Consider the following 15,091-nt stretch of genomic DNA (forward strand, 5'->3'; position numbering starts at 1 on the left):
TAGGATCTGATAGACAAAAGCTGGCAGTCAAAAATAATAAAAGTTTATGCTCAAATTACTAACAATATACACTTCACTTCCAGTTTACCCTAGCTTTTGAACTTATCAAAAGAAAAATAAACAATCCATCAGAGAGCCAAATTTAATACTTCCTTCAAAGACAAGACCAAAAAACTCACACTCACAAGAGCCCGCCTCTTTCTCACAGAGTAAACATTAGCAGCAGCGGTTTTGATGTGGAAGCTCTTGAAATCTGAGAAACACTTTGCCCAGGAGTTTCATTGTACTTTGGCAATACAGAAAGAGTGAGAGATTCTGCTCTCTGGCTACAGCAATCAGCTCAGGGTGTTTAACCTGCAGAAAAGAAGACTCAGTGACTTTGTAGCTCTCTACAACTCCATGAAAGGGGGCTAACACTTTCTTTAAGAGCCATGTTTAGTGGAGAAAACCTAGTTCATAAGAGTCAAAAACTTAAAACCAGGGCTTTGTCTGAGAACTCGTAGTCTGAGTAGGCAGCATTCCCAGCAATTCCTATTGGAAAGGGCATGTTCTGGATGACCTAGTCCCAAACAGCAACACTCTTGAAACTATTTGAGCACCTAAAGCTCAGTGATACATTTTGTTTGAGAGCCAAGGGAGGAAGGGACAAGTGTTATGGCATATTCCCTCTAGTCCCAACCTTCTAAACATTACAATGCTCACCAGCTAAGAAACTGTTACTTGCTTCTGTGGCAGAGAGAAAATCCACATTGCAGTGACAGTCCCCCCCTTAACTGAAAAGACAACACTGGTGAAATACAGTTTACATGATTAATACATTTTACTCAGTATGTACACAGTTCTCCAAAGAAGTTGGGTCATCCAAAGGCAGTTTAAGAAGCTTTAAGTATCCCCCTTGCCAGCTGTTACATGGGCTGTGTTTTTGGCTTTGCTTCCTCCAGCTCAGCGTCCAACCAGCGGAACCTGCGGTGACGGCGCAGGACTTCGATGGCTTTTTGTTCCAGAGGGGTTGGTTCAATCCCCAGCTCTTCAAAACCAGGAAGGTCAGGAAATGTCATGTCTGTTGTGTGAAACTTCAACAATAATGGGGAGGGTAAGAAGAAAAAAAAGATAACCCATTTGACATTAACAGCTTTACACCCAATGCAATTATTCTCCTGCCAAAAGAAATAGAGAAAGAAGAAAGATTCAAAGAGAACTGTGGCATAATTACACAAGGTCTTGAGTACCAAGACCTTCAACAGGAGGTATTCTGTATCCAGCAAGAAGTCCTCCAGGCTTTAATTCAGGAATACATACCATGCAGGAAGTGCCTTCCTTTATTCTCCATACATTATCAGGGAGGTTACTGCATCACAACAGTAAAATTAAGTGGAACTCCAAGACTATACTTGAACTCCAATTATGGATATTATGATTTGTCAAGAAAATGTGTTGAATTATCACCTCTAGTAGATGGTTTTGCTCTGTTTATGTTTTAGAACAAGGCTCTGGACAAATAGTTGATCCTATTACCACAGTCAATTCTATTACCATATATGCAACCCATAGAAAACAGAGATTTCTCTTCTGCTGGTGTTCCTTGAAAGGTCTTTTGAATCAAACACATTTAATATGGTACAGAATATCTAAGGAAGAAAAGCTTGGGAAGAGGAACAATCAGACCCAGAAGTGACATAGAGAAACTCCCTCTTACACAATCTATGTTACAGCTGACTTACAGCAGTTTTAGTGATTTGGTGCAGGCTTATTTTATGAAATGTAATGGAAGAAACTACAAAGGCAGCTGAAGAGAGATTTTTGGAGATGTTACAATTATATCCTGGGGAACAATCAGGTTAAGTAGGCTATTGGTATTGTGCTATAACAAAATACATTGAAATTCCAATGCTGCAAAACAGGTGTGATAGTCACTCCATAATTGAGAAAGCAGAAAGTTTAGGGAATGTACATGACTATCTTTGCTAGCCTACACATATGCCAAATTTTGACACTAATATTTGCCAATTCCTACTTTTTCCTTGCCTGCAGTTCGTTTTTTTGCAACTTATTTCTCCACCCCCAATGAAACACTCTGAGAAGTCAGGAATAAACATGAAGCAGCAACGTTCTCCCAGGAAACACACTTGAATGTTAAGTGAGATTTTGGAATGTGCACGGGGTGTCAGTTCAATTTCAGTTGTTAAAAACACCATTCCCTGGATGATGGAAGTGATTTTAGTGCATCTAGAGGTACATAAACTGACTAAGAGTGGGGAGCACTTCCCCCCTCACTTTGCTCATCCAACCTCTACTTTTGGCTGTTTTTAATTCGATGTGGTTTTGGGGAATGCAAAACTGCAAGTGGGAGTTACAAATGCACAATGAAACATTTCCCAAGAGGGATTTTTGGCTAGTCCCACACTTACCCGATCCACCTTGTCCCGTGTCAACCATGGTTCAAACGGATTCATCTCAAAGAATCTTGCAACTAAACTGTGAACAGACAAAATATTGCAAAAAGTGCAGTCATTTATTCAGATCCACAGAAATCTGGTAAAAATTATTTCAGACTTAATAGATGGTGAGCAAGAGCTTGTTCTGAAGCTGCTCTTGCAAGCTCTGAGTTCATTAAAGCACTACATGTGCCAGCCACCAAGTTCTTAGCAGTGTTTCTGGTAATTAACTGCTCCTGAATTATTGGATTTTGTTTTATTTTACTTTGGATGGACTGCAGAAGAAGATCTCTAGAAATTAAAATGAGCGTTAGTTGGTGGGGAAAGCAAATCCCCCATCCAATTCCCCACATACCAGAGGGCTGAGTCTTGCCCCTGCCTTTCATTCAAACTCTGTTTCTTGCCAGTGTAGGCAGCAATCCAATTAGTCACGACATTGGATTCAATGCCTCCAGGAGAAAACACACTTGCTGACAACTAAATGAGTTATCAGCAACACAAGCAAGCTGGTGGAATCTGGAGCAATCAATAAAAAGGGTGAAGATTCGGGTATCTGCAGTTTTCACAAATGACGTTTCCCTTGAAAGAAAGGAAATCTGAGAGGGAAAAGAAAATAATGCTACAGTTCTTGCTCAGTGTCTTGGGATCAACAGCAGAATCTCACACTGAACAGGCAGGACCTCTTGCTGAAGAGTTCACCTGGCAAATTAGGGTGTTTCTGAGTTACTGCACATAAACACAATCAGGCTCATCTGCCTTTTAGGTGCATCTTTTTTTCAAAAATATGAACTATCACTTAATTTAGCCCATAAATAAAAAAGCGTAACATGAACTGCAGCAAATGTGAACGAAACTAAGAAGCACCCACATAGCACCTTTCTAACAAGCTGCTCTGTGTCCCCAGAGCCATGTGCCTGGTGTCTCTTGCAGCCAATACAGGAACAGCCACAACAGTTTAGGATGTTCTAAGTGTTATCCATCAGCACTTCCATGGATCCAATGCTGAGTCGTACTGCTAAGAGGGTTTTAACTCTAGTGACTGATTAAGCTTGTTAATTTCCGTTGTACTAAAAACGAGGAGGACCAGTATACCAATAATAACGCAGCCCCATCGTGCTGAGGGCAACTTCTGAAATGGCATTTACTGTTTGGGGTAGCTCTTCAAAAAGATGTGATTATTCCCTAAGGATCAGGCCCAGGCTCAGTAGCAGATCCTTAAGATTGTGCCAAAAAAAATCTGTCAGGGCCTGCAGTCAGCAACATACACACAGATTTTCCCTGTGGTATTGTTAAAAATCATTTGGTTTGCTACTAATTTTATTGAATTAGGACCTTTTGCTACTTCTTGGCTCAGCAAAGCCATTCCATCACAGAATGACTTAGGAGAAGACCTCCAGGATGATCAAGTTGAACCTTTGCTGATCACCACCTTGTCAACCAGACCAGACCACTGAGTGCCATGTCCAGTTGTTTCTTCAACACCTCCCTGGGCAGCCCATTCCAATGTTCAACCACCCTTTCTGTGAAGAAATTCTTCCTGATGTCCAACCTGAGCATCCCCAGGTGCAGCCTGAGGCTATGTCCTCTCATCCTGTCCCTAGATGTCAGGGAGAAATGACTCTGGAATGAACAGCTATGTTAAGCTCACTACAAGCATGCATTTCATGTACCGGCTCATCAAATGCAGGCCTGTCCCCGAGCTGAAGGCTCAAAACTGGCTAACAAGTACCTCAGGAAAGGCAACTTCTGCAGCCCCACCACTTTAATAACAACTGGGCAACTAAATAGCCCATGCAACAGATATTTAAGCTTCTGCGCTGCCAAGAGCTTTTTGAATTAGGGTCCCACTTACTGGTAGAGAGGCCGTGGCAGTGGGTAGGGAATGAAGGGGTGGTGGGCAACGGCGTAGATGTATTCGACCATGTCATACAGGAGGTACCGGTGAGGGCTAGAAGGGAACGCAGCAAACATCACACCTTAGTCAGCTACACTGCAATATTAGCACCAAAAAAACCCAATTTTAAACCCTCCACCCCCAAGGCTACAAAAAGTCTGTTTCTTCAATCCAAATAATTTGCCAGCAGAGATTCCCCTGTGGCTCACAGGGAGGAGGTTTATCCTGGAGGACTGCAGCCTATGGAAGGGCCCATCCTGGAGCTGGGGAAAAGCACAGAAAAGATTCGGCAGAAAGGAACAGTGCGCATTTGGCTGCTGGCCAAGGCTAACCCACCACAACCACACTGGATGAAGTGTTTCTGTGTCCTTTGAAAGCACGACTGAATGTGCCTCCTTCCATGCTGGCTCCAATTCTGAATTCAAAGACTTCCAGTACCGTGACTGAAGTTTGCTCAAGCCCACTTGGAGGCCAGAAATCAAATGGAGAATTAAGGATGCTTTATTAACAAGACATCCCATCTTTGGTAGGAAATGACTGCAGGGAAATTGATTCACTTGCCTTTACTTGACTAAGAGTATCTTGTTCTATTTAAAAGAAATATAAACTGTCCAAAAAATGCATTCCTCCTCTCTCAAGACAGAGAGGATGAAGCAGTCAGTCTTCCATCCACTTGCCTAAGAGTAACACAAACCATTAGGAATTCAGATTCCTTTCTTGTTCAGATCCTGCCTTGGCATCTTGGGTTCTCTAGATGTGCTCAGACTGAGCTGTCAGGTATCTCCCTTGGCCTTCCAGGCAATTTGCTGCCATTGCAAAACATTCTCTGAGCCTTCAGCTGACATGTTCTTCAAAAAAGTTCCAAGAGATCAGAGAACTATAAAATAGTTTGGGTTGAAAGGGACCTTAAAAACCATCTCATTCCATCTCATTCCACTATCCCAGGTTGCTCAGAGCTTCATCTAACTTGGCCTTGAACGCTTGCAGGCATGGGGCAGTCACAATTTCTCTGGGCAACCTGTAAATCCAGTTTCTAACTGTAGATCCACTGCCTCTAAACCATTCTAATTCCAGGTGGTTTCCACACAACTTTACCAGAATTTTCCCCAAATCCATACTGTCTAGCATGTTTCCTGAGCTGCCTACTTCTTTGTGTGCACATACATCACATGAAATGCAGTGGGGCCCAGATTAGAATTTTCAAAATACTCACAGTAAGAGCTTGAGCCATTTTTCCTCCCAAAAAGGAGGTGGAATTTATTGCAGCTCAAACTGTGTGCATGGATGGAGAAATTAAATGTACTGTGCAGCATGCCAAAAAATGACATCAAAAAGATGTACTACAGTTAATTAGAATCAGAAAAAGTGACTTACCCAGCCAAGGCATATGTTTTTCCTTTTGCATCAGGATTTTTAATTGCATTAATAATTGCCTTTGCTACATCAACCACCTGTGAGGAACAAATTCTGACAAGTTACCAAGAGAAAACAGGAATACGTGCACACACTCTTCTTTCAGAGGTGGTTTACAGACCAACACATCCACCCACTGAGGATTTGGGATTGGGATTTAATGGAAAACTTACATAGACTGGTTGCTTCACTGTTTTTTTGCCCAGAGAAACAAGAGGGACGCCACCAAACCAGCGCATGTCTGATGGAAAAAAAGAGAATCTGGGAATCCTTTCAGTACTAGAACAACCAAGACATTTGACACCACACTGAGTGTGGATCTCTTCTGAAAATTGTCTTCTCTTTAAAATAAATAGCATTGGGAAGAACTCCCAGCCAATTGTAGCAGCATTTTTTTTTCAAGACACATTTAGTTTTCTTATTAACAGTAATGAGGGCTGCATTTGCTGTTTCCTTAGAGTGGGTCAGTACATACCCCCTCCCCCCACAAAGTAAAATGATTACAAAAATAAAAACAGAGAGCAACATCCAACTAGACTGAGAAAGAATTCTGTCAAGAGGTGAGAATTTAGTATGATGCTGTATATTCCACACATTGCTGATAAGAACACACCTGTCTGCTTTTCAGAAGCAAATCCCATTTCCTCTCTGTTCTCTACAGGCAGTTACACAAATCATACATGGGTTTATTATTCCAAGAGTACCTACTTGCATAATGATTGAGAAATCGGTCCTCTCTCCCAAACATCTCAGAGGGTTTCAAAATTACAGCATCTGGAAATTCTTCCCTCACAGCCTCCTCTCCAACAGCCTACCAATTAAAACACACACATTCATTACATCCATGCTGAGCCAAGCAGAAGTGGATGCCTTTCATAACAGAAGGCATCCTTGACTACAGAAGTGAAAGAAATGATGCCATTAGTCACACAAAAATTATTTATATCTAAGCCATTTATCCTTGAGATGCTGCACTAAGATAAAGATCTCACAGAAAGCCCAAACATTCCTCAGCTACAGAAAACAGCCTGTAGTAAATTCATACATTGATGTCCTTCACACACCCCCAGCTGGGGAAAAAAACCCCCCAAAAAACCACCAAAACCAAACCAAACACAAAGTATGTTCTCAGGAAATACATTTAAGTGGATTCCAGACTTACTTTGTTTCTGAGGTATTTGGAAGGACTCTTCATGCTAGCATTCAGGTGAGAGATATGAATGAATTTTTCCACACCAGCTTCCTTACTTATCTGTGCGATACTTTGAGGAATATTTACAAATTCGTCTTCAAATCTGAAGTTTCTAAAGCAAGGCAAGACCTAAACATTACTTTAAGAGCAATCAACAATAGCTGCCACTCAGCCAATTATTACATATTACTTGAATGTATTTTCAAAAACCTACAGTGACACTCTTTGCTAGAAACAAAATTTCCCTTCATGATGGAGTCTTCATATAATAAAAATTAGAGGAAATTGAAACTGCAACTGTAATCTTCAATTTTAGCTTCACTGCCCTTTCACCTGATAAGATTAAATCAGTATGAAAAATCCTCTTGCCCACTTGTCTGTGACAAATAGAAAACTCCCAGTGAAAGTGAAAACACATTACTTTTATTAAAAGAAGGACTCCTGCATCTTGAACTCTGGGTAAGGCTGTTTTTATAAATCCTGTTCAAAATTTGCCTTGATTTGACACACTTAATTACACTACAAAGAAGCTCAAAATTTCTGAGCAGCACAAATCAGGGCAGATGCTTGGCAGGGGGATGAAGACAAAAACAAACCAGAGAACACAGAGATGCTCATGCAAATGGAAAAACAATGCAAAAAAATTTGTCAGAGTATTTAGAACATTTCAGAGCTGAAAGGGACTTCCAGGAGAAGCAAGAAATCCTCTGCTCACTGTATGACATTCAAGGGGCCTAAATTAGAGGGTTATACTGTCAACCAGTTTGGGATCTCATCAAGATCAATACAGAAGCTCTGTCTCCATGCAGAACTGCCAACAATTCCAAAATTGCAAGAAAGAGAACTGGCTTCTCATGTTATTGTATTGTCCCTGTAGGCACCCCTGCATCTTGACCATTTGCTCTGGGTAACAAACATCTTATCCAAACACCTCCCTCTGTGTCCTTATATCCTCCCACAGCTCTTCAGATCCCACTGGAGTCCAAAGAAAGCCTTAAAAATACAAAGTTATTTTTGAGCCTTCAATAAGGCTCAAAACTAATCTGATCCTGGGAACCATCCCTTCTTTTCTGCTCACCAAAACAGATTTAGAAACACATGAGAACAACATCCCTCCTGTAACCATGGAGTTTCAAACAACACAGTACACACAGAGGAGCCTGGACACAAGTACAAAGCAAGGAAGAAAATATTTCATGGTAGGCTTTGCTTTTTTTGACTGATCTCTCCATCTAATCTTACTTTTCTTTCTGCCCAAGTATTTCATAGGCTCTGGGACGATTACAACACTTACTCTGACCTTGTATTTAACAAACCAGAGAACTTGATCTCAGGGTTTCAGCACCACCACTGATACCCACATGTACAAATAACGTGATTAAAACATTTGTGCCACACAGTGGTTAAGTTCTGTAATGTCCAAAAGTTTTAAACATGGACCGAGACTTGTCTGTTTCAATCGATTGAAACTGTACAGAGAACAAGGTTTGGGGATTTTTAAACAGAATGAAACTTTCTGTTGTTGTCCTCACACTTCCTTTTAATAATAAAATAAACTGTCCTTTCTATAATTACACTTTTAATACAAGAGCAGAAATTTTGATCAATGGGCTGTTCATAAAAAAAAGGGCAACAAAAGCATTAGGTTTAAAAAGAGAGATGAAACTCTCTTTTTGATATCTATGTTTGTTTCTGTCTACTCCCAGAGCAAAAATTATACACCATACAAAGGCAAATCTCACCATTAAATTTTTGTCTGGCAGTTCTGCACAAGGCTTTAAATAAAAAGGACATAATTGCATGAACCCACACACACACTGAAGGTGCTGTTACAGGTATTTTTAACTTAAAATATGGGAATTTTTAAATGGATTTCATAAAGAAACTATTCTTAGAAATTATTATCAAAGAATGCTTCTGTAGCTAATATTGTCCGTGCCAAAATTCTACCAAGGAATGAAGTCATAATCTTAATGATCAACTTAATAATCAACTCTTCATTAGCTATTCCTGTTTGATCATGGCTTTTTCTAGCAGGCTACAATTCATCACTATGTCCAAGTGACAGGATGAAATCTTACTTCTGTGATAATGTAAATATAATGTAAATATGAGTTAAATATAAAAAATGTCAATGTAAATATAAATATAAAAAATTGGTGAGGCTCTGTCATCTATAGGAAGGCACTCAGGGAACACCCATTAGGTATGTGAAAGCAGCACATTTGATTCTTCTGACAGAACAAAAGTTGTACACTGGAAAATTGTGGAAGGAATGCACTTTTCCAAAGCAGATCTCAACCAAGACTGGAGTTAACCTTTTAAAGAAATTTTATATGCAAAATGTTAGTGTTGCCTTTTCACAGAAGCCAAGACCAATGGCAACATCACTGCACACACATGCTGTAAAACATGGCTACAATAACTGGTGCAAATCTATCACATATAAAAAAGAAAGAAAAAGAAAATTACTTTGTTTCCCATTCCTTTCCAATAAGATTAATGACCACATTGCTGTGTTCCACGGCTCTTCGGATGGAATCTTTGTCCCTACAGTCCCACTCCTGCAAGCAGAGCATCAAATGGTGAAAAGATGAGATAATGTATAAATAGGCATCACCAAAGCAAGCTCTTTCACACCACTTCCATTTAGAGGCTAAACAACAGCTGGAGCTGTGTCTTTGAGAAGGATTACCTGGCTGCCTTGTACAGCCAGGGCTTTGTGATTGATCTCAAGCCAGACTCACCAAAAAGAGAAGCTGCCCCAGGTCACCCATGGGCCGCAGATACATCAGATCATACTGATCACACCGATAGGGGATGACGACTTGAGAGCCGATGCGACCTAAAAGGCCACAAAAACCCCAAAGTTTCAAACAAATACATACCTTTAAGTAAATGAATTTCTGAATAAACAAAGGTCCCTTTTCCCCCTGGCATTAAAGCACTACAATTAGACATAGGTATCTTGAATGCATATCTGCATAGTTAAAAGTAGAACAGAACTAAGGTTCTTCTTGATCCTACATAATTCAAATTCTTAAGTAGGATTTTTTCTTTAATATTTAGGCTTGTAAAACAAAATGCCAAAACTCATTAACAAACAACAACAAAAATCGTGTGTCCTATAAACACAGCACAATACCTAAGAAATGGAATATTTACAAGGATTTTTACATTTTGTAAACTGCATTAAAAGAAGGAGGGAAAAAACCAGCAAGGGTTATTTTCCAAAATAAAAATTCAAAAGGGCAATTTTAAAGAATTCCAATCAAACTCCTGCAAACCTTTAGTAAAATGTCCTAATAAGGCTAAAACCAGAAGAATCAAATATATGCTGTAGCTTTCCTCAGACTTGCATTCTATCAAGGGGTAGGACTTCTTTTAATGACCTTAATCTTCCAAAGCTCCAGAATTTCTTTGATTAAAACACTTTTTACTACTTGTCACATGCTGGAACTTATGCAGACTGCAAAACACTTTTAAGATCCACAATGCCAGAGACTTCTCCATCACCCTGCAACCTAGAAACTAATTGGTTTCATTAAACATTTTTTTGGGTAGTTTCTTTAATCAGTACTCCTGGTGAGCATTACCTAAGCGGTTGACAACATATCGTCCCAGGAAACCTGTGGCTCCAAAGACAGTGGCCACAATGCCACTGACAGAGGATCTTCCACTTCTCCCATGAGGGATCACAGCATGATGAACCTGCCGGTGCTGCTGCAACACCGATGGTGCTGCAGTCAGGACAGAAATTCCATGGCCTGCAACATGGAACAGGAGAGAGTTTGGGATGTTAATTGGGATTCCGCACTGCTAACTCACAGCTTAAATTGGTTTTCTCATCACAGATCCTTCTTCTCTAATATCCCATACCAAGGCTCCTTATGGGCTGTTTCAGAGGTATTTGGAGAGGTCAGAGGGGAGCAGGCCTGGGAAGTTAAAGGACCAAACTGAGACAGGGGAGGAGCAAACAAAGATTATCAGTTCTTAAAGAGCAAGTAAAACTCACTATGAGTTTAAGGTGAAGCAAGTAAAGAATACTCAGTAAAAGTATAAAATATAGCAGAGGAAGTAAACCTCCTGTATCACAACTCTGAAGCAAGGAGAGAGGGAGAGATGCAAAGAACAGATCCATGATACATGGCATACTGCCTCAAAGCTGTTCCTTTCCTCAAGGAGCTATGAAAACTTGGGAGCCATAGAGGCAGGATATCATCAGGATACTGATATACAAGAGCATGCGGTGACAGGACAAGAGGGAATGGCCTCACACTGACAGTTATAGGATAGAATATCAGGAAGAAATTCTGTGTAAGGGTGCTGAGGCCCTGGCACAGGTTGTCCAGAGAAGCTGTGGCTGCCCTATCCCTGGAAGTGTCCAAGGCCAGGCTGGATGGGATTTGGAGCAACCTGACATGTGCACATTGAAGAAGGTTTTATCCCAACGTGGTTAAGAGTTACCAGTTCACAGGGGCACTGACACTGCATCCACAATGTTCAGAAGATCAAAAGGATAGGGCAAATAGAAATGATATTCTGTTACCTCAGCTGGCAAAGCTCAAACCAGACAACCAGATTTCAGCACCTGACGGAGGTCTTTCGCTACCCAACAGTCTGTCTATCCCTGTTCTTTCCATATCCCACAAACTGGAAAAAGACATTGCATCTCAAATTTTGTCCAGAAAGACAGTTTGAGAGCCACCAAAAGTTAAAAAACCATTAATAATTTATAGCTTTCAGCGACTCAGTGGCTTCCATGCTGTTACTTCTACAAAAATTATTGGTGGCAGGCTCTTCATAATGCCTCTTCACTACCACACTAACAAATAATATCTATTACTGTTTCACATTCTCCCACTTTTGTGTACTCCCCTGTTGTGCTTACCATATGCTATAAGGTGTTTAGTGATGAGCAACTTTGTTCCGTAACTCTATGAGGTCTGGCTACCCTAAATAATCACCAGCTACGGTTATATGCCCAACCATTGCTTCAAATTGCATTTTCCAGAGCAGCTGTGGCTGCCCCATCCCCGGCAGAGCTCCAGGCCAGGCTGGATGGGGCTCTGAGCAACACGGAATAGTGGAAGGTGTCCCTGCCCATGGCACGGGGTTGGAACCAGATGATTCTTAATGTCCCTTCCAATCCAAATAATTCTTTCATTCTATGAATTCAAGCTCAACTATCTCCAGCGAACCCAAAGCACTTTTTTCTCTACCCAAAAGTTTGTCTATCCCCATTCTCTCCCAACCCCACAAACTGGAAAAAGACACCACATCTCTCATTTTGTCCTGAAAGGCAGTCTGACAGCCACTTAAGTAAATAAAGAACATACTGCTCCCTTTAAAAGGATATTAAATTCCTCCCTGCCCTTTACCAAGAAAACACGTTTGCCATCTCCCATGTTACTCAATCTAAGACTGCAGGCAGAATCAGTTTAAACAGAGTCATAGACCCAAATACACGCTTTAAATATAATATTGGTAGCTGAACTTTACCACAGATCATAGCCCAAAGGTCAGAGTTACCTAAGAAACCGCAAAAGGAATCCAAGCTTTTAGCTATAGGGCAGTGACAGCCCCAGATATATCCTGAGCCCTTTGCGCCCCAATGCCCATCTCCCTAAGGAGAAGGGAGGCACAAACACGATCATTTCCGCGCCCCGGAAAAATTCTCACAGCTCCTTTCCAGCCGCTGCGGTGCGAGCTCTCCTAGCGCAGAGCCGGGAGCGGAGCGTGTTCCGGGCCGGGGCAGAGCTGCACGGGCGGGCCGGGGCAGAGCTGCACGGGCGGGCCGAGCTGGCTGAGGGCAGTGGGCATAGCGGGAGCCATGAGGGGCCCGGCGGGCCTGACACTCACCTGCCCTTGGAAGCCGCATCCCGCGCGTCGCCGCCGCCATCTTGTGTCTTCCTGGGGCGGGGCGGCGCGTGCGCGGGGCCGTGAGCGCAGCGCAGCTGCGCAGGGCGGAATCGCGGAGCCCCTCAGGGGCTGGCGAGGTGACCGAAGTCACGGAGCCCGTTGCCGTGGCAGAGTTTGTGGAAGTCGCTAAGGCATATCTGTGACCCAATATCGCCTAATATCGTCAGCCGGGATGTGGCACTGAGTGGTGCCTCTGGTGTTTCCTTCAACACCTCAGGGTGTAACAATAACTCCATCTCCAGCCTGGGCAGCCTATTCTAATGTCCAAGAAAAAGTTCTTCTTAAAGTGCAGGAATTCTTCGAGGTGTCCAACCAGAGCTTCTCCTGGCACAGCTTGAGGCCATTTCCTCTTGTCCTGTGCCTTGTTTCTTGGGAGCAGAGCCCGGCCTCCAAGAAACAAGTTTTAAATTAGCGGTAGATGTGATGCTGTGCATAGCTAAGAAGGAAAGTGCGATTCAGCCGTGTGTTTGGCCTGTTAGCAGACGGCAAGGGGAGGATGAAGGCCTAGCTTTTAGCTCGGCACTCTCTGCGCTCATAAAACTGACCGTACGGTGGCGATGTGGGCTTGCAAAAGAAGGAAATTCTGGCCCTGCTCTAAACCACTCCAAGTGCAGTGCCAAGCTGAAAACGTCATGCTCTCCAGTCCACTGTGTCAGGACAAAAAGATCTCACTGACCTTCCCTTTCCACGTACAAACTCTGATTCTCACCACACTCAAACGCCAACATTAACTCCTCTGTGCTAGTAAATCTTTTCGCTCTGGCAGAGTCCAGCTACAAACTTGAAACCATCCAGCAAAAACACGGCTCACAAAAATGCCAGCTGAGAAAGCTCTTGCTGCTTACAACTTCCATTGCACCCAAAGAACTACCAGTACACACCCTACTATCTGCACTTTCTTTTCAGCTCTATGAACCATCATAACCCTTCAGTCTCACAGAGCCAGGATCCAAATGGAACTGCTCACACACTAAAGGTACCAGGACAGAAAGCTCATCAACAGCTTAGCTTTTGCATTCCCAGAACAGTTCAACAGCTCTCACTGACAGAGCTGCTTATTAGGAAAAGTCATTAAATTTCACCAAGATTACCCACCCAATTTGTGGATCCAAAATTGTTTTCTTTGCTAAAGAGAGGAACTGTAAGCCCATCTCAAAAGAAATGGCATTCCCTCCTCTGGTATAAACAGCATCCAGGAAATGAGCCCCTACAAAGGTGCCAGAACACTGTTACTGGGCATTACCTGCCTGGGGCACTCTTACCAGCTGCACACCAATCCTGAGCACAGGACCTTGTCCAAAATAAGGCCAAAATTTCTGAAGGCCACCTCTGCGAAGTGGAAACCATATGCCAAATTGAGCAGTGTGAGGAGCAGATCTCTGGGTGCATCTGAAGTTGTAAGTCATTCTCAGTTGACACTTTAGTGAGCTTTGCTTTTGCCAGATGGTTTCAAGTTTGTAGCCGATCTCTGCAAGAGTGAAAAAATGCATTAGTGTAAAGGAGTTCATGTTGCCGCTTGAGTGTGGGGCAGATAAGAGTTTGTACTCGGGAGAGCAGTGAAATCCTTTTGTCCTGACTGTTGATTTGAGCGTAGCGGCGATTTCAACCTGGATCTGCACTTCCGGTACTTCGCATAGGCGAAGCGCATTTTCTTCCTTGGCGAGTCCACACCGCCATCGTGTGGTTCATTTTGTCAGTGCCCAGGAAAGAGCCGAGCGCTTTTCTGTCCTGGCACCATTCGTGTGAGAGCCGGCAGTGTAGGGGTTTTGCTGTGGATGCTCTAGTCCAGACTGAAAGCATGTGTTCTGCATAGAAGAAAGGGACATATGATTCTGAATGTGAAGGAAGACGAATTGCCTCACTGTTGGCTGTGCAGTTCATAAGGCTGCAAAAGGAAAGTGAATTCCAGCACTGCTTCTTTCTCCTAGAATTTCTCCTGTGGGACCAGCTGCTGAATGTTCTTAGCTTTGTAACTGGACTCTGAGACTGACAGTGCATGAGGGTCCCAAGAGCTTAGCGTGCATTCCTGGGTGTGCTGCACTTTAAAAGCTGCAAGGACAAAGTGAAGGCCAGTGCTTACTTTTTCTTTTAGGAGCTTTGGATTGGGAGCAATAGCTGGACATAGCAAGTTCTGAAGCTGGGCTCTGCAAGAGTGAAGGAATGTGATGGTCCATGGGCATAAGTCCAGGGTGTGTGTTGCTTTTTACAGGATGTGAGTTAAATGTGGAAACAACA

At 42.5% G+C, this 15,091-nt stretch overlaps 1 protein-coding gene across 1 annotated transcript; it reads right to left on the bottom strand.

The window, feature by feature from the left end:
- Window positions 1-796: 796 nt before the first annotated feature.
- Window positions 797-14,533, bottom strand: NDUFA9 (NADH:ubiquinone oxidoreductase subunit A9). The gene is made up of 13 exons (XM_009094076.4): window positions 14,485-14,533; window positions 14,119-14,324; window positions 12,797-13,010; window positions 10,531-10,701; window positions 9,682-9,779; window positions 9,407-9,498; window positions 6,905-7,046; window positions 6,451-6,553; window positions 5,916-5,983; window positions 5,704-5,780; window positions 4,288-4,383; window positions 2,409-2,475; window positions 797-1,073 (listed from the first exon to the last, which is right to left on the bottom strand). The coding sequence occupies exons 1-13, from the start codon at window positions 14,531-14,533 to the stop codon at window positions 906-908; spliced, it is 1,551 nt and encodes a 516-aa protein (XP_009092324.2). The 3' UTR covers window positions 797-905.
- Window positions 14,534-15,091: the final 558 nt, after the last annotated feature.

The sequence above is a fragment of the Serinus canaria genome, chromosome 1A (genome assembly GCF_022539315.1).
Source record: "Serinus canaria isolate serCan28SL12 chromosome 1A, serCan2020, whole genome shotgun sequence".
NCBI classification, from domain to species: Eukaryota; Metazoa; Chordata; class Aves; order Passeriformes; family Fringillidae; genus Serinus; species Serinus canaria.

Excerpts from the sequence above, each read along its gene's own strand:
- NDUFA9 (XM_009094076.4), bottom strand. The coding sequence starts at position 14,533 with ATGGCGGTGTGGACTCGCCAAGGAAGAAAATGCGCTTCGCCTATGCGA. Across the intron at positions 14,325-14,484 it reads ATGCGCTTCGCCTATGCGAA|AGATCGGCTACAAACTTGAA; the intron begins GTACCGGAAGTG and ends TCACTCTTGCAG. Across the intron at positions 6,554-6,904 it reads CCAAATACCTCAGAAACAAA|GCTGTTGGAGAGGAGGCTGT; the intron begins GTAAGTCTGGAA and ends TTTAATTGGTAG.